Source organism: Rhipicephalus sanguineus, chromosome 7 (genome assembly GCF_013339695.2).
Source record: "Rhipicephalus sanguineus isolate Rsan-2018 chromosome 7, BIME_Rsan_1.4, whole genome shotgun sequence".
In the NCBI taxonomy this organism is placed as follows: Eukaryota; Metazoa; Arthropoda; class Arachnida; order Ixodida; family Ixodidae; genus Rhipicephalus; species Rhipicephalus sanguineus.
The window spans coordinates 98,091,346-98,111,334 of record NC_051182.1 but is presented as its reverse complement, the minus strand read 5'-3'; the positions used below and the strand labels follow the sequence as shown (position 1 = coordinate 98,111,334).

Below are 19,989 nucleotides of genomic sequence, written 5' to 3'. Positions count from 1 at the left end.
AGAGTAAACCATCTCATGAGGTCACAGGTTACAGTGAAGATCGCAAGATTTGGGAGGGTCTTGGTAAGATGCGGCAGCCATTATTTTTGGCTATGGTTGTTTCACACAGAATTAAGACGGGGGTGCGTACATATCCACGGTGTTTTGGTTGGTCTGCTTAATTGTACCGTGTTTGATCTTCATAGGTAGGGACATTGGACCACTCATGTGATTCTGTGCAGGTACGTGAAGAGCCGCAGCATGACCGGACCCCTGCCTCCAAACTACACCTGCTTTCGGTGCGGCAAGAGTGGACACTGGATCAAGAATTGCCCCACCAACAATGTGAGAAAGAACTCTACGGTCATTTAGTTATGGCTCTGTCAGCACCAATCAAGCCATAGTGCCCGAACCGAGTAGCTTTAACCACTTGTATATTTTAGCAGTATGAGCGGGATCAATTTATATAGAAGGCTTGATGCAAATGGAAGGCGCACGAAGGTGCAATCTGCTGCACAATTATGAAATAAGTGGCACGCTATGTTGTGCCTATGCATTGCCTTTCTTCTAAGTGTAACAAGTGGCAGTAACATGGCCATCGTTATCAAGTCACATGTAGCAGGTGCTGCTCACATTTTTTTATTTAGTGCAGGTGCATGGTTATGGCTGAGAAAGTTTGGTGACAAAGATGGCTGTGCACTTCCAGTAAACATGTTGTTTACTGAGCTGCCATAGATGTGTTTTTTAATTGGAACTAGCAGCCAGTTATGATGCCTCCTCTGTTACTTTGAAGATTAGCACATTGTATTCATGTGCAACAACCAACGGCAATAGGTGGTCGGGTATTGTTTCTGCTCCCAATTCATGTACAACATGTTCAATTTGCAGCTGTATTATAAGAGACATCCATTGGCCCTTTTATGTCCTTGTGCTCTCCACAATCTATCGGGCTGCTTTTAACGCTCATTTATTTCGTCCTGTCACATGCACTGTGCGCCACATTGACCCAAGGGCACATTTATTTACTTAGGCCTTAGTAAACATAAAAAAAAAATGGGTGATATTAGTCTGGGATGGACACCACAGTATTATTTTGTTACCTGGCACGTGAGCATGGATGAGAGAGAGTGATAATACAGGATTTGTGACAGGTTCTCTCACTTTCCCGTGCTATTTTTTTCTTCTCTTCCACATTGTGAATTTCCGGCTTGGTCTGCTTGTTTTCCAGATTGAGGTGAAGCGAAGCACGGGCATCCCACGCAGCTTCATGGTGACTGTGGACGGTCCCGATCACAAGGGGGCGCTTCTCACAAGCACGGGAGAGTTTGCCGTGCCGCTGATTGACCAGTGAGTGTCGGGCTTTTTGCTGTGCTCTTTCATACGGTTCGGGTGAGGTGACATCCCAAATAGTGTAACATTTCAAATCTAATTCTGTTTCCTTTTACTGAGTTCCTGTAAATACTGACTCGTAGCTAGGGAAAATGAACTAATGTTCTCTGCACTCGACTTCCGTGAAACCGTAGGTGCAGACAGTCAGGTTAGGACAGGCTAGTTGTTTGGACAGGCATTACAAGCCTACGAGTGCAAAGAAAAAAAAGTTCGGGGCTCTGCAGCACTCTGAAGAAGCCGTTGGGGTTTCCCCCAAGGTCAGAAAAAGTGGGATCACCTATTTTAGGGGTTCTTCGGCAGGTTTTCACATTGCCGCGACGAAAGGGCAACTTCTGTAGCGCGTGTACATGTATTGAAGTTCGATATAGTGGCAGTCACTGCTATTTTTTGTTTGATGCAACCATAAATTCTGGCTATTCATCATCATTGTAACTTCACAGTGTCCAGAAATTGTTCTGTGTAAGGGATAATTTGTTGTAAATGGGCTCGGTATACTGTAGGCTCTCGTTAAACAGAGTCTGAAGGGACCGGTAGAATATGTTCCGTTTAAGTGGAGTTTCGTTTCCTGAGAGATTAACAGGGGGCCAGAATTCAAGTACAAAACCAACCATATTAAAGGCAGTTGTTCTATTTAAGCTGCAAGTCTATTTAAGAGATTTTCATTCACTGAGAGACTACTGTATATACACTATAACCTCATTATAACAAAGTCACATCTGATATGAAAGTAAGTTCGTTATATCCGAAAATTCGTTATAAACATGCATTCATAACACTATCTATGGCAGTACAATTTTTCATTTACTTCGTTATAACCGATAATTCGTTATATCGAAGTCTGAGTGTACGGTTTTGTTTGATGGTACTCTGACGGGCTTGCTTGCTTGTGCGTGCAGCGAGGCCTACAAGGAAGTCAAGAAGGAGAAGCCTCCCTTTGTGCGGGAACCCACACCGGAGCCTGTGCAGGAGCCGCAGCTGCCCGACGAGCTGCTGTGCATGATCTGCCACGACCTGCTGCAAGACGCCGTGCTCATCCCCTGCTGCGGCAACAGCTTCTGCGATGAGTGTGAGTTGTTGCTCTTGTTTGCGGAAGTACTCGGTGGTTCGGCCTGTTGCATCGTAACATCCATCCGTAGGAACAGGAACTGCTTGTAGACGGAAGAGTGAAACCCTAATATGCAAGGAACAGGTATATAGAAAGAATACGTGAAGTGCTTCTTACTGGTATTGGCGTGGACGGATGTATGCTATGATAGGTGTCAAATATAGGGATCGACATAGCGAATACGGATATAGCAAATTAAGGAATTATGTTGCCATTTTACACAGAGTTACGAATTTATGTTTGTAACGAATCTTAGGATATGACGAACCATTTTCGTATCAAATGCAACTTTTTTATAATAAGGTCTTGCTTTACTAGTGTGCATGGTGACTGGCGAATGAGGGATATGGTGGCCGGGCTAGTTACAACAATGGGTGACTTCTTCAAAGGAAGTGGAGTAGCGTGTGGTGGATATAAAGAAGTTAATAAACGGACTCGGAGTTCTTGTTCAGAGACGATTAGTTGCTTACGCTTTCGTGCTCACGGATATCATGCAGGTGTGCGCCAGGAGCTTCTGGACTCCGAGCAGCACGAGTGCCCCGTCTGCCACGAGACCGACATATCGCCCAACAACCTCATCCCCAACCGCTTCCTACGCACGGCGGTGCTCAACTTCAAGAACGAGACGGGATACACGCGCATCCGACGTGGGCAGCTGGCGGCTGCTCCCGCTAGTGCCACCGTCGCCGCTGCTGCTAGCACCAGTGCCGCTTCGTCTCCGCGTATTGCAGCTGGCGTCGAAGGATCGGCCACCCCACCACCTGCGTCACAGCAGCCCGAAGAACCGGATGCGGACAAGCCAGCGGAGTCACCTGCAAAGAAGGTCCCGGCAAGCGACGCGGAAGAGGGAACGGCCGTAGAAGAGGCCGGCGATGGCGCTACGTTGGAAGTGGCAGGAGCGGCCAATTTGGACGACACGAGCCGAAGCCCGGCCATCGGGTGAGTGAGCTGGCTTGCGCGTGCTGTCCACTGATGGCCAGTCATTGCTGCGAAGGCTCCACTACGATGAATGTTTTGCGTGCAAATTACATGCATCGATGTAGCTGAATGTGGAAATGCGCATTATTCAAAAACAAGTGACCATAGACAGGCTGAATAACAAGTGACCATAGATGCGTATCCGACGAATCGGCCACCCCACCACCTGCCCCACCAATCCGGCAGGCTCAGCATGTATGTCATGAAGCTTTAGTCGAGACCATTAGCATTAGCAAATCCGGTCACTTCAGAGTTGCTATCTGTGCAAGTTTGTGATTGAGTATTTCAAGTTGGCCTACAGATCTGCAGTGCCTACTCGCTTGGGCTGCTTGACCAAAGTGCATGCTCAACAACTTCTGATGTGTCCCGCCTTCTTGTTTTCTTCGTTCACTCTTTCTAGCACGCCTAGCGAGAACCCACCGGGAACTCCTCTCGCGGATGAGAATCCCGAAGAGCCCGCGGGGCCCAGCCTGGACGAGGCTTTGACCATGTCGCCCCAACACCGGTCCCACGACGAGAGCTCACCGTCGCGCACACTCCAGACGGGCGGCAGCCCGTCGTCTCTCGGGAACGGCGAGGAGAGCGTGTGCGCCATTCGCACTATCACAACGCGTGTGCCATCGTACACTGGACCGATCGCGGTAAGTGGCAGCGTGGTCCTGTTGGGGCACTCTTCCGGGTCGGCTTGACATTCTTAGGCTGGAAATCTTTTATATTAAAAGGACGTTTCCTGCTCATTGGTACAAGCACAAGAACAACTATTTGCAAAATGAACCAGATTTAGTAAGATGCCCTCTGTGGCCAGGGCAGTGTGGAAAGAGCAGCGAGGGAAGAGTAAATTCTGACTTTCTTGTATTCCATTTTATGCTTTTGCAGATGCCGGGACGTTCAAACCGGGACTCTCCCATGGATCATCATCCCAGGGGACCATCTGGGCGAGGTGAGCCACTCAATCACTACACTTTAGTTCTGTTATGCATTCACTGCCACCTGTATGCTGAAGTATTGCTGTGGTATAGTGGCTCGGGAAAGAAAGCCTTTGTCCTCAAGTTACCTGTTGGGGGGGTTTCATATCTCAAGGTACCATATTTTGTCGCATATAAGCCTCGCTCTTAACAATGATGCACTGAAAATGTTCTAAAAATGACCTCCCATATTGCCACGAAACTAGCTTCTTTGCATAGCTGCAAAGTACTGACATGAAGTACTGTGTCAAATTCCCATGAAGCCACCTCCGGAATTTGCGTTTTATGTTTTAACTGACTTTTTTTTTTGTGCGGGTTATATGCGAGAAAATGCGGTATAAACATTATGACAGATTTTATTCTAGAAAGTATAAAGAGTGAGTTTAGCACAAGCAACTGGTAAAAACTTATTCGAGATGGCCTTAGTGTTCCTTGTTGGGAAATAGCACTCTGCTAAGGCCAGGACTAGCACTCTACTTCCGGTGGATGAGTGTGGCATGTCCACACATTTTGCATGGCCATTACCATGGATTAGCAGAGATTATCCGTGGCAAAACATGCCACTCTCTCTTGCCAATCAAGGTCGGAGCAATTCTGTGTGTCCAGTTCTTTCTCCTTTTTTTTTTAATGCACAGATGGTGCTGCAAAATGAGTTAACCGCAGCACCTGCTGCAGTTAATAGCGAAATTTTACCATCCCTCACTGGCGCAGCACAACCTTAGTTGCTTTTGCACCAATAAACCCAATTAACGATGCCACGTTCCTCACTATGATACCACTAGCAAAACTGACTGCAAGTACTGTAGGGAAGCTAGGTTTTTATTACACATAACAGAATTTTTTTGTTGTATGTTTTCTAATAAAAAAATATTGCGTTGAATGAATTTTTTGTGTTTATCCTATGCGACGATTTCACGGAAATTCATTAATTCGGTATTTTTTCCAAAAATGATTTGGGACGTAAACGGTTAAGTCGGTGAGATGCCTAGCATAAAGTATTCGGCAGGGCTTGTTGCTAAGCTAGTTGGTTCATTACTTGAGGAAAAAAAGGCATGGCTCAAAAAAGGACGGGGACGAAATGAAGACACGATCTGACAAAACACGAGCGCCAACTTCCAACAGGTGCCAACACGAATGCCAACAGGCGCAAACTTGGAAGTTGGCGCCCATGTTTGTCACTTCGTGTCTTCACTTCGTCTCGTCCTTTTTGTGCCATACCTTTTTTCCTCAAGTAACGATCCAACTTGAATTGGTGATCCAGCTGGGAAAAAAAAATGTCAATAAGCCAGTTTGATATGGGAGGAATGAAACGATGAAGTGCAGTGCAATTCCTTGTGGAGTTATGCTTCTTCCAGTTTGTTTGCGTGTTGATGTTTATTTTTTGAACTACTGGCATTGTTTTGTTTCTGTAAAAATTTGAAGCTGTGTAAGTGATGCATTTGTTGTTTTTCTTTCTTTTTTCTTTAAAAAAAATTACTATAAAGCAGGGTTGTTCTCCCACCACGGAAGATGGTTGTCTCCGCATTCTCTACCGCCGCTAACCCAACAAGCTCAATTATGTAAATCACATGAGACCTCTTACTGAAACCGTTTTGTGCACGTCTTTCCGTTTTTGAGTCCGCGTCTGAAATTATGTGGTGGGATCTACTGTTTTGTCACACGAAAACCTTTTGTGATTTGGCTGGTGTTTCACAGCGAAGCTGTTAGCTTCCAGTTGGTCGGAATTGTTCGTCGTGTTCTCGTGTAAAAGTTATCGTCATCGTGATAGACAGTCATTTTCTAATTAGACCACCCAGACTGAGCTCAAATGGCAGCTTGCGTACACTCAAACCTCAATATAACAAACACAGATATAACGAATTATCGGTTATAACAAAGTAAATGAATAATAGCCTTGGTAATAGATACATGGTTCAAATATATGCTTATAACAAATTTTCGGATATAGCGAAGTTATTTTTGTGTCAAATGCAACTTTGTTATAATGAGGTTCACATGTAGTGGGCATATGGGTTGACATAACTGCACACATAATAATAATAATAATAATATAATATGGCAGGCTCTCAGTAATTCAAGCTCAAGGGAACCACAGGAATTTGTTTAAAGTATCGGAAGTTCTCGTAAATAGGATTAGGGCAACATACCAGCTTGTGTGGTAACAGTCATTGTTTCTCAGGCCCATAGCAACCTCACAGACAGCTCTGCATGACTGCCGGTAATGTTTCAAGAAGTGAGCGATCATGCTGGTACTTGTTACTATATACAGTCGAACCTCGATATATCGAGCGGCACGGCGATCGCGAAATAGTTCGATATATCCAGAATTCGATATAAAAACACGTAAAAATGCGTCAAGAACTTGTGGAAAACAACCAACGAACCAATCGTGGTGCAGTAAATACTCGCTTGAAGATTCAAACAAAGTATTTATTGTGTTGGCTTAAAATACTGAAAAAGAGTAGCCTGCTTTTTGTTGGCAATGGCGTGTTTGACGACTGCGTCCTCAACATAGTCCAGGCGATCCACAACTGAAAGGCCGGTGCCTTCAATCGCGCTGCAGTGGCGGCGCACAAGGGCCAAAGCGGCTACGACCTCAGCTGATGTCGGGAGCGGGGCACCATCAGCGCTTGCGGGATCCACCTCGGCAGCGTCTTCATTCGGCTGCTCAGCGGTAGCTTCGGCGACGATCTCTACATCTGTTAGCTCCGCCGTTGTACCAGTGCTGTCGTCACCTCCAACGAAGTCTTCGATGCACATGCTTTGCGGCTCCGCACCAACAAAGCTCTCCAGCTTGCTCCACGTTTCGGCGAGCTCGCTTTCTTCATCTGCGCATGCCAACCCAGCTTCCTCGGATTCTTCCACTGATGCTTCGTCAGTGCGTCCACCGAAGCCCGCATGCCGAAAGCAGTTGGCTATCGTCGACTGCTTGACGTTTTCCCACGACGCCTTGAGCATTTGGATGGCACCCAAAAGATCGATCTTCAGATCTTGGCCCATCCGGAGTCTTACAAGCAAAATGTCGATCAGCCGACGCTTGTAGATAGACTTAAATGTGCGGATAATGCCCTGGTCCAACGGTTGGAGCTTCGAAGTGGTGTTGGGCGGCAGAAATACCACTTCGATGTTGCTCAGCTGGGCATCGGTGTGGTGTGCCGTGCAGTTATCGACGATAAGGCATACCTTCCGTCCCTGACGCACCAGGTCCGAATCCCACGCCTTCAGCCACTTGAGGAAAATATCCCTCGTCATCCACGACTTCTTATTCCAGGCATAAGTCACCGGAATATTGGGGCAGTTCCGCATGCACCTCGGGGTTTTAAATTTGCCAATTACAAGTGGCCACAGCTTCGTGCTCCCATCCATATTGGCAGCCAATAGGACCGTCACACGGGCCTTGCCTTGCTTGCCCCCGTGGCACTTGTCCCCGCGAGTGTCCAGCGTTTGCCGCGGAAGCATTTGCCAGAACAGGCCCGTCTCGTCAGCATTAAAGATTTGGCTCGGCTCATACTTGGCGAGAACTTTGGGCCACTCATGATCAAGCCACTTCTGAATTTCTTCATCATTGGCGTCCTCACTCTCTCCCGACACAGTCTTCCCGACAATGTTGAAACGAGTCTTAAAACGTTGTAGCCAACCGCTACTCGCACTGAAATTCTCGACGCCGAGAATGAATGCAAAGCTCTTTGCCTTCTGTTGCAACATCGGCCCCGATACAGGAATATTTCGGGCCCTTGCATCCATGAACCACTTGTGGAGAGACTTCTCAACATCTTCAAAAGCAGCTTTGCGTACACGCCGCGCGCCCGAGTGCTGCCTTTTCTCGGCCTTGGCCTTTATGTCGGCTTTGTTTTTGAGCAGAGTACTCAATGTGCTCCTTGGTATGCCTAACCCGTCCACGACGCTCGACGCGCTGGATTGCTTCCAGTTTTGCTGCAAAAGTCAGGGTCGTCCGTTTCTTCCCGTCTGCAGCCATCGCTACACACACCACAACGCGCGGCAGGCCTAACACACGAGCACAAAAAACAACGACCGATGCGACGGATGCCTGGCGTACCACGGTCCAAGGAGGTGCTGGTGCAACAAGTGCAGTACGTTGTCAGGCGTCGTTGCTGCAAGGCTGCGCCGTGCGTACGCCGCTACGTTCAAGTGGCGCACTCGGCGCCATTGATGTGTGCAGCAGTTGTAAACGCCAACCGCGCTACCGCTATTTTCGAGAGTTGCGGGAAAGCTCGCCGCCTGTCAACGGAGCGCGGGCAATTTGGGGTGGCCGAGTTTGATATATCCATTATATGTCAAACTTCGTTCGAAATAAAAAATTGAAAATGCATGCAATTTCCCACGTGATATAGGAACCGTTCGATATAGGCAATAATTCGATATGTCCGTGTTCGATTTATCGAGGTTTGACTGTACAGCATGCACAGGTGTGTAATTGAAGGGACACTAAAAAGAAAAAGGACATTTTTCGCGTTTGTAAATTGCTCTTTCACAACATTAAAAACACCATGCTTCTTGCGAGAAGACTCCTAGTAAGCGAGAAAACGTGCGAAAAGAAAATACGGGTCTTGAAGTTCCGGCACCAGTCGCCATGACGTCATAAGTTTTGCTGGTGTGTACTAAGGCCTATGTAGTTCCTAATCGGTATAAATGATGTGCATTGTCTTCTAAGGAAGCCAGAGACTTAGCATACCAAGTTTCAGGAAAATTTGTTGAGCCATTGTGGCCAAAATACGAAGACACTTTGAAATGTGTGACATCACCATTAGAAATTTCGGCGTAAAAAGTGAAACTTTTAACAGTGATTTTCTCGTCTATTAAAGGGCACGTCTGCCATCTTCCGTCTTTCTGTTCTGTGTGGGAATAGCAAGTGTATTGTCTGAAGTGTCCAACCTTGCAGCAGTTTCACTGGAAAACGAGTAGAAACTTTGTTTAACATAACCTTTCAATCTATGTTCTGTCTTTTTCAAATAGTGTAGGGACGCCTGCAGCACTGGTCGTGGCACGCGATGCCATTCGTTATGCCAGTGAAAGTCAAAAGCTGGAACCACATATCGGTTCTTGCAGGATTAATTCATTTTCGTTTAATACATTTAATAACAATAAAACAATTACCATAATGGTCGTTTAGGGCATGCACTCGGTCAAATAAAGCATCATTACCAACCAGTCTTTTCAGTTACGTGTAGCCAACATAAAAAACCACCACAGACGAGCGGAAACACACTTAGTGTGTTTCAGCAACATTGGTACGTTTGCATCGTGAAACGAGCTATGGTGGTTCCACTTACACCAAACGTGTGACTAAAACGAACATACCATCTAGCATGCCATGATTCGCGCAGTGTTAGACAGCAGGGGTCACCACTGAAACCAATCAGGGGCTTCCATAGTGTTGCCAGTTGTGTGCTGCTTGCTTCACTGGGGCCAATGAAACAGATTTTGTTTGATTTTACAGCAAGCGAAAAGATATATGGCTACTACAGCCACTCGTAGCACATGTAGGGGTTCTCCCCGTAGCTAAAATTATGCTCGTCGTTGCGTGCGGTCTCTCTGCACACTCGTCACGATTGTCTGTCTCTCCTTGTCCGACAGGCTCGCTCCATCGTTCAAGCCGACACGGAGACTACGGACACCATCGGTCACGTCACGACTATGGTCCAGGTGGCAGGTGAGGAGTTGGCTGGTTAACATCCACGCGTGTCGCATGAGGAAAGGGAGGGGCAGCGTTTAAAGCCCTGGCTTCTGTCAGTGTTTGTTCAGTATGTGGCTCTGGCTTGTAGCTTGTGCACTTATACTGCTGCCTTAATTCTTTTGTGATGCTTTGTTTTTATTCGAATCTTTTCAGCTGCGAAGCATTATCGGTCCTTTCTGTATTTTCACTGTGACGCCGCATAGGCTAGGAGGTGGAAGAATGTGGCGGTCCACGAGTGCGTGGGAACTATCATGAAGCCATGCTAGCATACGCTACCTCGAAGGGTCTCCGCGCTTGCACTAGTTTCTTTTCAAATTTAGTCAGCATATATAGCTAGGGATGATACCCGCTGCAGCATGAATCTCTACCCATGAAATCCTTATGTGATCTCAATATTCTTCAAACTTAGTCACCAAGCACGAAGTTTGAAGCATGCATCTCTTGAATGTAGTGATGGAAAAATCAAAAGCTACAACAGAAGATGCTTCAATAGATGCCACATTGCGATAAACACTGGGGCCACACGTCTCAGCTTCGCTGTTGTAATCATCTCTACGGAGTGCTTGGGCAGTGACTTCTCTATACATTTTGTTTTGCTCGATACATCTCCGCTTCCAAGCCTATTTTCTTCAACCATTTTCTCGATGTTTTCTTTGGCAGTCTCCGATCAGGCAGCGACTACCGCTCGGGTGGCTACCCCCCGTACGGCGGAGGCGGTGGAGGGATGAGTGGAGGCAACGGCGGAGGCAACTACCCTCCGCCCCCGTTGCACCTGCCCCCACCTCCTCAGGGGCACCACCTGGCACCCCCCAACCTGCCGCCACCTCCTTTCCCTGGACAGGCACCACCCCCTGGTGAGTTCTCAGTAACCTTCCATTGGGCACCTGAAGAAAATGTGGTGTTGATGAGAGTCTAGAGGGGAAGGATTTGAACATCCATCGAGAGAGCAGTTGTGGGCAACAGTGCGTGCTTAACCATGTTAGGACGAGATGTATAAATACCCTTTGGAAATGTTTATTGTTAACATAAATGTGCACAATGCACCGAGGATACTCGTATTCATGGAAAAAAATAAAAAATAAACTCCAGGCCTACGCAGAACGAGTCACAGCATAAGCTGGCGGAGTGGCTCTTTCTAGAGCCCGTTGTAAACTCTCTCTGGGCAATTACTGCAAGTACAGATGCGAGGTACCCACTATGCCATAATGAATCATTTTGCGAAGTAGCGGGGTACCCATTATGCATCTGTAAAGCAATATGTACGTCCACGAAGCTGCACACTTTGTTGATGCTGTGGCTGATGATCATGAATTATGGGTGAGCCCTTTGTAATGGGTAGGAAGCTTTAATCACCTGGTGTTCGCCACCCGATGCATATGAGAAAATGCATGTTAGAACAATGTCCACAGTATTTGTTGGCTGTTTGCCGGTTCTTATGGGAGGTTAGGGGGAAATGCATGCCAACTGTTTATTTTATGTCCAGGTTTGACTGGGATGAACGTAGTGCCTCCACATTTCTCCGTGCCACCGGGAGCTGGCTACATCCCACCGGCCAAGCCATTTGGACCGGGAGAGGACTACCACGGCAGGAGGAGGTGAGTGCAGTTGCTTGCCAAAATGCGTTTTTTGCATTCGCGCCGATTCACGACAGACTGGAGCTAATGGTTGCCGGCAATGATCTCCCTGATGTGCAGTGATGATAGCTTGTTCACAGGACAGGCCAACAGGTGACTTGTCTGTGCTCGTCTGTTGTGCCTTCCTCTTTGTCCTGTGTAATTTTCACTCTGTAGTTTTGAGCGTGGATTACCATCACACTTGGAATTGGGAGTGTGACGAGTTTGTGAAACCCGTCCTCCTGCTCTTGTCTCTGAATGCCATGCCACCTCTGAGCTTTGCATCATTTTCACGGGGCACTCGTGTTGCAGTCCAACTGACACCAAGATGCAGTTCTGTTACACAAAACTGCCCATTGTGCATATTGCTTAGTGCATGTCACTAAGCGTTGCTTAGTGACATGCTGGGAAGTCTTGGTGGATCATTGGCGGGGAAGGTAGACCAGTCCTTTAGAGTAAGAATAGTGGGCACGCTTTGTTAATCCTTTCTGCAAAGGCCTGGTGAGTGTACTTGCGTGATCTGTGGCAAAGTGTCCTGTCGGCCCTAAAGTGTACCACTAATGAAAACCCACCTTTTGGTGCAACCCCCCTCGCAGCCGCAGTCGGCGTGCGGGCGACCCCCTGGAGGAGTTTGAAAAGCACCTGCGTGACCTGCACCGCAACCGGCATCGCGAGCGGCGGGAACGGCGCAGTGGCCGCTCGCACTCCAAGACGCGGTCCCGCTCCCGCTCGTCGTCCTACGGCCGGTCGCGCTCCAAGTCGCGCGGGGGCCGCAGCAGCGCTGCCTCCCGGTCCTGTTCGCCCCGCTCGCCCCACTCGCGCTACAGTGGCAGTTCACGATCCTACACGCCACACTCCAGGTCATACACGCCGAGGTCACGGTCGAGGTCCTTCTCGAGGTCCAGGTCCAGGTCACGGTCACCTACAAGGCACCGCCGGTCCAGGTCGCCGCGGAGCCCCGGGGGCAGTGACGGACGCCGGCGGGCGGGATCGAAGAGCCCTCATGGACGGCGCTCACGAAGCGGAAGCTACAGGTACTGTGGTTGTTGCCTAGTCTGTGCGATTAATCTTTATTGCCATTACATATGTAACCACTGCCTTGTGTGTGCTGTGCCAGCATGTCAAACATTTTTTATTATTTTGGATTGTTTCGATAAGCTGGAGCGCACAACGTGAACAGTAGAGTTTATTCTGGAACTAATGCGGCCACCAACAATGAGGCTGGAATCTTCGATGCCATGTGTATGAATGTCAACATGCTTGACTGCTAATCAGATTACTCAGCTGCCGACAACTGTTCTTGCCGCTACAGTGTACAGCATGAATTTCTTGTACTTTGGCCTTTCATTTTTTGGGCACAAGTTTGCCCAATAAAGAGTTCCATATTTCTGAGTTCTGCTGGAGCCTTTTTCACCGTTACAGCCACATGGCAATATTTTCATGGTTGCAATTAGAAACCTGGTGTCAACAGTGCAATGGGGGCATGAAAGATGCAAAGAAATACAGTAAAACCTCGGTGATACAGATATCGCGGGGTCATGAAATATATTTGTATCATCCGAAATTCGTATCACCAGAAAACATGAAAAATTACTATGTAACAAAACAAAGCTGGTGTACATTTTCTTTTATTGAAAATTCATTTTCATTATTGTTTTTTGAAATTGAAAATTGGTATCGAAAGTTCATAAAATTTCGTTCATTGTTTCTTAGAGCCACAGAAACATCATAAACAGCTCTGAATGATTGCCAGTAAAACTTTTAGATGTCGACAATCATAATTGTAAATATACGGTGCGTGTGCGCGTGTGTAATTAATCAACCAGATATGTTGTGACCCGTGACAGCTCATAGCCCCTTCCTAATCTTAAGTGCACTTTTCCGCATGACATCAATGTACTGTGGGGAAAGTGACTTAAGGAGCGCTTTGGATGCGATAGATGAAGGCCAGAAAATTTTCGAACCGCTGTCCTTGTTGTCATTATTTTCTTATCGCGGTGGTGTTTGGGATGTTTTTCAGGAGATTTACAGCTGTGCCCGCACAATCAGGAGGTTTTCTCCTATGCAGATCGGAAAGTTGGCAGGACTGCGCGTCCCCAACAGTCGTGCATGTTGAGGTTGCGAGGCCTAGTTTCTTGGCCAAGACCGTTTGCATCCTCTTTTGGTCTCTGTCCACCTTTCATAGGATGTCTGATTGCGAGGCCATGACTTGCATGGACGTGGCAGGGACGCGTAAACTCGGTACAATGATACTGCCTCGAGTACAGCAGCATGCATCAGCGGGTGTTACCGTTGATGCATGCTGTATCAACCAAATGGGTGTTAAGGACATCTTAGTCGAAATGAAGAAGAAATGGACATGGGCAGGGCATGTAGCACGTGGACAAGATAACTGCTGGTCATTAATGATGACTGACTGCATTCCAAGAGAAGGCAAACACGCAAGGGGGAGACAGAAAGTTAAGTGGGAAGATGAGATTAAGAAATTTGCAGGTATTATGTGGCAGCAGCAAGCACAGGACCGGGTTGATTGGCGGAACATGGGAAAGGCCTTTGCCCTGCAGTGGTCGTAGTCGGGCTGATGATGATTACCCTCAAAAGCAGTTGCCCATGGAAATGACCCCTGCTCCACCATTTCCTAAACTTTCAGCCGCAACATAGTCGACAGAACTGCGAAGGCGAGAACGACGTCACCCATAGAAATGTAATCAATGTATGCAATCCTGTTGGCACCAGCAGTTAGAGGCGTAAAAGACCTAAGGACACGCAGCACCCTTGCACCTGAAGCAGTGCATGGGACATTGCATGTGGCAGAAGTTGCCACTGATTTGGGTGTTGGTCGTGGTCGTGACTAGCGCTTGTGCTGTCAGCTCATACCTACTGACAGTTTTAGCAGCCTTATTTCAAGGTGTCGATGAGAATAGGATTGCAGAGCTGCAACGTAGCATGGCGTTTTGATATGGAAACAACGAAACGTGGAGCTTTCCTTGCTTGTTTCTTGCTCGTTGCCTCAGCGTTCTGACTACACTCGCTACTTCATGTTTGCAGGTCGCGCTCCCGGTCTCCCAGCCGATCCACACGGCGCACCCGGCATCACTACCACAGCGGCAGCCACGGAAGTGGACGCGCGTATCGCCGCTCACGCACCCCTCGCTCACCCCGATCCTATCACCACCACCCACTACCGCCGCCTCTACCCCACCACTTGGGACCCCCCCCGCCTCACAGCTACCGAGGCCGCTCGCCGTCGTTTCGTGCGGCTCGGCGGGGCTTCTACGGCGGACCACCCGGCGGCTATCCGCACCACCCCGGCTACCCGCACCACCCTTCCGAGCACATGGTGCCACCCGTCGAGTTCGACGGCCGTGGAGGGCACTATTATCCGCCGCACCACCACCGCGATGGCGTGCCTGGTCCCTACCGTGGCTACCCTCCTGGCTACCCTCCGGGGGCACTACCTCCTCCGTCTCACCGAGGGGACGGCCGCGGGAGCGATCGCTACGAGGGCGGTGTACCGCCCGGTCCGATGGGGATGCCTGCCCGAGCGTACCACGGCGATCCCGGGAGCAGGAGAGAAAGGTCGCGAGATTATGCGCCCCCACCGGAAGTGGGTTCGGAGCGATCGCCCAAGAGCAGCCGGGAGAGCCGTTCCCGCGAACGTCGCCGGCATGCAGAGGCCATCACGACACCCCTGGTTGTTTCAAGAGAGGAAGGCAAGGATGGTGCACGCCTGGAGGCTGAAGGCACTGTCAAGAGCCGCAAGAGGTCCAAGGATAAGGAGGAGAAACTGCTTCGACACAAGCACCATCACAAGTCCAAGGAGTCTAGAAAAGAGTCAAAAGAAGCAGCGGCAGCCATTCAGGAGGGTGTTGTCAAGAAGTCATCTAAAACGTCGCTGACAGCTCCTCCAGATGGAGAAAAGCAGGCCACCGAAACTAGAGCGGAAGAGTCATCCGCCTCTTCGAAAAAAGAGGTGGCCAAGATATCTCGGGAAGCTGTGAAGGCCGAAGGCGAGGAGACTCTTTCGGAAAGTGCTGTGGTAGTTGTCAAGGAACGCAAGCACAAGCACAAGAAGAAGCTGAAGCAGGAAGAGGCACTGAGAAAGATGGCAGCCAAGATGGCTTCCCGCACGTCGGACGACTCCAGCCAGCAGCTGCCCGGTACCGACGAGGAGCCACTCAAGCGCAAAAAGAAGAAAAAGAAGCTGCGGGAGGCAAGGCTGTTGATGAAGTCGCTGCCGCTGACATCTTCGGATCTGCTCCGTGAGCAGTCCATGGTGGCTTTTTTGACGGCAGAGCTCGAGCAAGGGGTCCCAGATGCTGCCCGACTGTCCATGATAGAGGAACAGCTGGAACTGGCAAAGAAGAAGTTGCTGAGCGATGAGACAGAGGAGACCAAGGGCGAGGTGGCAACGCCGGAGGAAACCAGAGCGCATGCGGGAGCAACACAGGGCACTGTCGACACAATCTGGGACAAGACCGAGCTCGAGCAGGAGTCAAAGGAAAACGTCGTGGCACCCAAGGAGGAGGAAAACGTGCTTCAGGTGGAAGTGCCCGAGCTCTCCAAATGGGAGAGAGAAGAACTCGAAGGAGAGGAGTCTCCACTGCCGCCGAGCGAGCCGATCGAGGAGGCCAAGGAAACCAAACCCGTGGTGTCTTCAGAAGTGCTTCAGCGGGCTGAGAACGTGCTGCTTCACAAGCCGCGGAAGAAGGCCATGGTGGCCGTTGCGGCGGCCACTGCCGCACTCGCCAGGCCGGCGACTGCACCGGAGCCAAAGAAACTGCCGTCAAAAGTGGCTTCGCCAGACGACTCTCGGCCAGTGCCGGCAGAAGAGTCCTCGTCACAGTCCAGCGTACGCGAAGTGAAAGAAGGCTGGAGGGACTCATCGGTGCCACTGAGGCTGAGAGACAGGCTGGACGGCACCTTGCAAGTCACCATAACTGCCTCATCGGAGAAAGAAAGGCGATCGGTCACTACGTCCGATAAAGAACAGCGAGGAAGCTCGTCAGAAGGCACGCAGCAGACCAAGAGGATCAAGCTCGATAGGTCCAAGTTTGGGGAGAAGCACAGCCGTCGCGAAGGTGGGGAGGCGAGCGATGGCGCAAAACCTTCGAAATCAAGCAGTCGTCGTGACGATCGTAGCGGTGGCAGGATGGACGACCGTGCTCCCTCGGAACACGACCGGCGATTCCCACCTGACGACATCAGGTCGAGGCTGGAAGACCGCCGAGCATTGGAGGCAGGGGGCCATAGTCGAGTGCTTCCGCCTGCCAGGAGCGACCGTGACCTTTCCAGATCTTCAAGGTCCGGAAGGCCTCGGGAGAAAGAGTCATCTCACCGGTCGAGTAGCCGAGATGTGCATTCCGATGAACGAAGACGCCACAAGGAAGAGCGGTACTATGCTGCCATGATGGAGGAGCGAGCCAGGAGAGCATACGAGGAGGCCCATTACAAACGAATGGAGGTTGAGATGTCGCACAGCAGGCGCAAGGCACCGGACGAGCATCGCTCCCGTCACGCAGCTGAAGATGTCGAGCGGCTCCGAATGCATGAAAGACGTGGGGAAGCTCCACGCTTGCGGAGTAAAAGTGCGGACCGGGGCAGTGGCGAGGACCACCACCGGTCTCGAAGGGGTGACTGGTCTGGCGAGCAAACGGCCACAACAGGCTCTGTGGTGTCCCAGCCACCACAGCGATCAAGAAGCAAGGATAGAAGTGAACGCTCGCCGCGTCACCAGCGGCACCACAAGGAGAAGACGTCGCACGTTGCAGTGTCCTCTACGGCGAGTGTGTCGGCAGCTGGAGGCAGCGCCGCTAGTGACCAGGAGATCCGAGCGACGTCATCGACAGCTGCAAAGCAGACTGAAAAGAAGTTGTCCCCGACGTCGCCATCCCTGGAGACACTGCGGCATCGGAAGGAGTCAACACAGGACGAGTCGCGCTTCGAGCCCGACTACGATGAGATGATTGAGGACGAGCCAGGTTCAGGTGGCACCGCCGACCCTACCCTGTCACAGGGGGCCAGGGGCGGTAGTACCAAGCGCAGGGCAGTCGCAGTCATCGAAACGCTAGCCGGTAAGAAGTCGCGGCTGGCCGAAGAGGAGGCGTTGGCACCCGTAAAGCCGAGTGCGAGCCCGGCTACATCGACAACGGCTCCGGCAGTGTCTGCCGTGGTGGCACTGGCCGCTCCGGCAGTGTCGGCAGACGACGACCGGAGCAGCAGCTCCTCGTCGGACTCGAGCGACGACGAAGTCACCTCACACAAGAAGCACAAGAAGAAGCACAAGAAACATAAGAAACACAAGCACAAGCACAAGAAGAAGAAGAAGTCCAAGAAGGCTGAGAAGTCCGACTAGGAGACACCGAGTGCTTCATTTCTTGCATTGCTCATTCCCCCCCTCCTCCCCCGCCTCCCATTTTACTCATCGTCATCTGTGTTTATAGTTCTCTTTTGTTTCCTCAACTATTGTTAGCTCACTGAGGAGCCCTTGGCTGTCCTTGCGTTCTTAGTACCTCAGAGAGGACATTGTACTTCCCATCCTTCATATTGTAGGCCTTTTCGCAAGGCATTTGCCGAAATGGTGTCTAGGGCATTCAAAACTGTATTTGCTCATTTGAATACCTTAAAAACAGACTACTTTACTGTTAAGTACTTGTTAAATCATTGTGGGCCCCCGATTGAGTTGGGTACATTGTAACTCTTCTGAATTGCAAGTGTTGTTCCGGGTGTCACTATCGCTACCGGTGTGAGCATAAATAAGCGTGCTCTGAGCGATGACTGGTGGCTCATAGCCAAGGCAATGCATGTCAGTTTTTCTGAATGGTATGAATTGTGCTACAGAAAAAGTATGGTCGAATGCAAGGTCAGGATAGATAAGGCCCAACGTTATCTAGTGTTGCTATCCCAAACTTAGATTGCAATCGCCAGTGCGACTTTCGTAGTTAGCCGTCTTTTGGTCTCGTACTTTCCTCTATGATGCATGTGCACTAAGTCTGCTGTTTGAACGTGAGCCGACAAGTGTGTTGGCCTTTTTTTTTTTTCTTTTTAGTCTGCGATCATGAGGGCCTGGAGCCCTGTGTCTAGTGATGGCTTGACACAGCAATTTGTAAATTTGTCTCAACAGGCCACTCAATCAAGTGTGTGCGTCCTCCGCTGTGTCTTGCTAATTGACCAAATATGGGCGGCTGTGTTTTTTTTTCGTCTCTGCAGTGACACAGTGCATCTTTCAGGACCCTGTGTACCGTCTGTAAATAGTACTGTTGTGTATGAAATAAAAAAAAATAGAGCTTATTTTTAAGACGATGAGTCTGTTGTGGTTACTTTTACGAGTAGCTGCTGTACCTAATGTGCTATTCTTTGGCAGCACACTTGACATACACTCAAACCTCGATATAACGAACTCGGATATAACGAATTATCGGTTATAACGAAGTAACTGCAGAATGGTCTTGTCATAGATATAGTGTTGCAAATATACGTTTATATATAACGAATTTTTGAATATAACGAACTTATTTTCATGTCAAATGCAACTTTGTTATAATGAGGTTTGAGTGTACATAATTAGGATAATCTTGACACAATAAGGATAGACTACAGAGGACAAAACAGTCCCTGTTCTGTACACTTTATTTTTGTGCATTCTGCATTAAAAAAAAAAAAAAGACTGGTGGCATAGACTTATCCAGTCTCTCTTGATATGTGATTAATGAGAACCAGCAGATAATGGAAATATAGGTATAGAAAATTTAAATTGTACTGTTTTAAGTGTACAGTAAAAGCTCATTCATTTGGATTTCACGGGACGGAAAAAACTGTCCGAATTAACCGAATGCTGACTTATCGAAAGTATCAAGAAAACAATTAACAAATGCCTATTTCATAAATGTACTGTCATTTTCTTGAGGAATACGTAAATCCAGTAATTATTTTGCCTAAGAGCAGCGCGAAAGCCACAATTTTCGTCATTTGCGACTTCGTTGATATGAACGCGGCTGAAGACCCAATGTCTTAAGCCAAAACGTGCTCCGAGCTCATACCTTATATGTACCAACGTGATTTTGGATGGCGAACACGTCTTTCTCAAAGCCTGCAGTCATTTCAGCTGTCTGCAAACGCAGTTTTAGCTGCTTTGCGTCTGATAATGTGGCGTTTCGTGCTTGGCGCGCTCCAAGGATCATTCGAATTGACCGTGTCGTGGCCAAATATAACTGAATTAACGAGAGTGATGCCATTTACAATGTATATGCTAGCTGGGACCAGAGA

At 49.0% G+C, this 19,989-nt stretch overlaps 1 protein-coding gene across 3 annotated transcripts in view; it reads left to right on the top strand.

Moving 5' to 3' along the window:
- LOC119399637 (E3 ubiquitin-protein ligase RBBP6) overlaps positions 1–19,023 on the top strand; it is a 108,220-nt gene extending 89,197 nt beyond the window's left edge. For 2 of the 3 annotated variants that reach the window (XM_037666448.2, XM_037666446.2), the window contains exons 7-18: positions 222–324; positions 1,208–1,326; positions 2,265–2,434; positions 2,971–3,412; positions 3,852–4,092; positions 4,328–4,391; positions 5,904–5,975; positions 10,012–10,087; positions 10,772–10,965; positions 11,595–11,706; positions 12,321–12,758; positions 14,773–19,023. In XM_037666448.2, coding sequence (XP_037522376.1) covers positions 222–324; positions 1,208–1,326; positions 2,265–2,434; positions 2,971–3,412; positions 3,852–4,092; positions 4,328–4,391; positions 5,904–5,975; positions 10,012–10,087; positions 10,772–10,965; positions 11,595–11,706; positions 12,321–12,758; positions 14,773–18,079 — 5,338 coding nt within the window. In that variant the 3' untranslated portion in view covers positions 18,080–19,023. The remainder of the gene's footprint in view (positions 1–221; positions 325–1,207; positions 1,327–2,264; positions 2,435–2,970; positions 3,413–3,851; positions 4,093–4,327; positions 4,392–5,903; positions 5,976–10,011; positions 10,088–10,771; positions 10,966–11,594; positions 11,707–12,320; positions 12,759–14,772) is intronic. The other variant, XM_037666449.2, reaches the window with a different exon arrangement.
- Positions 19,024–19,989: the final 966 nt, after the last annotated feature.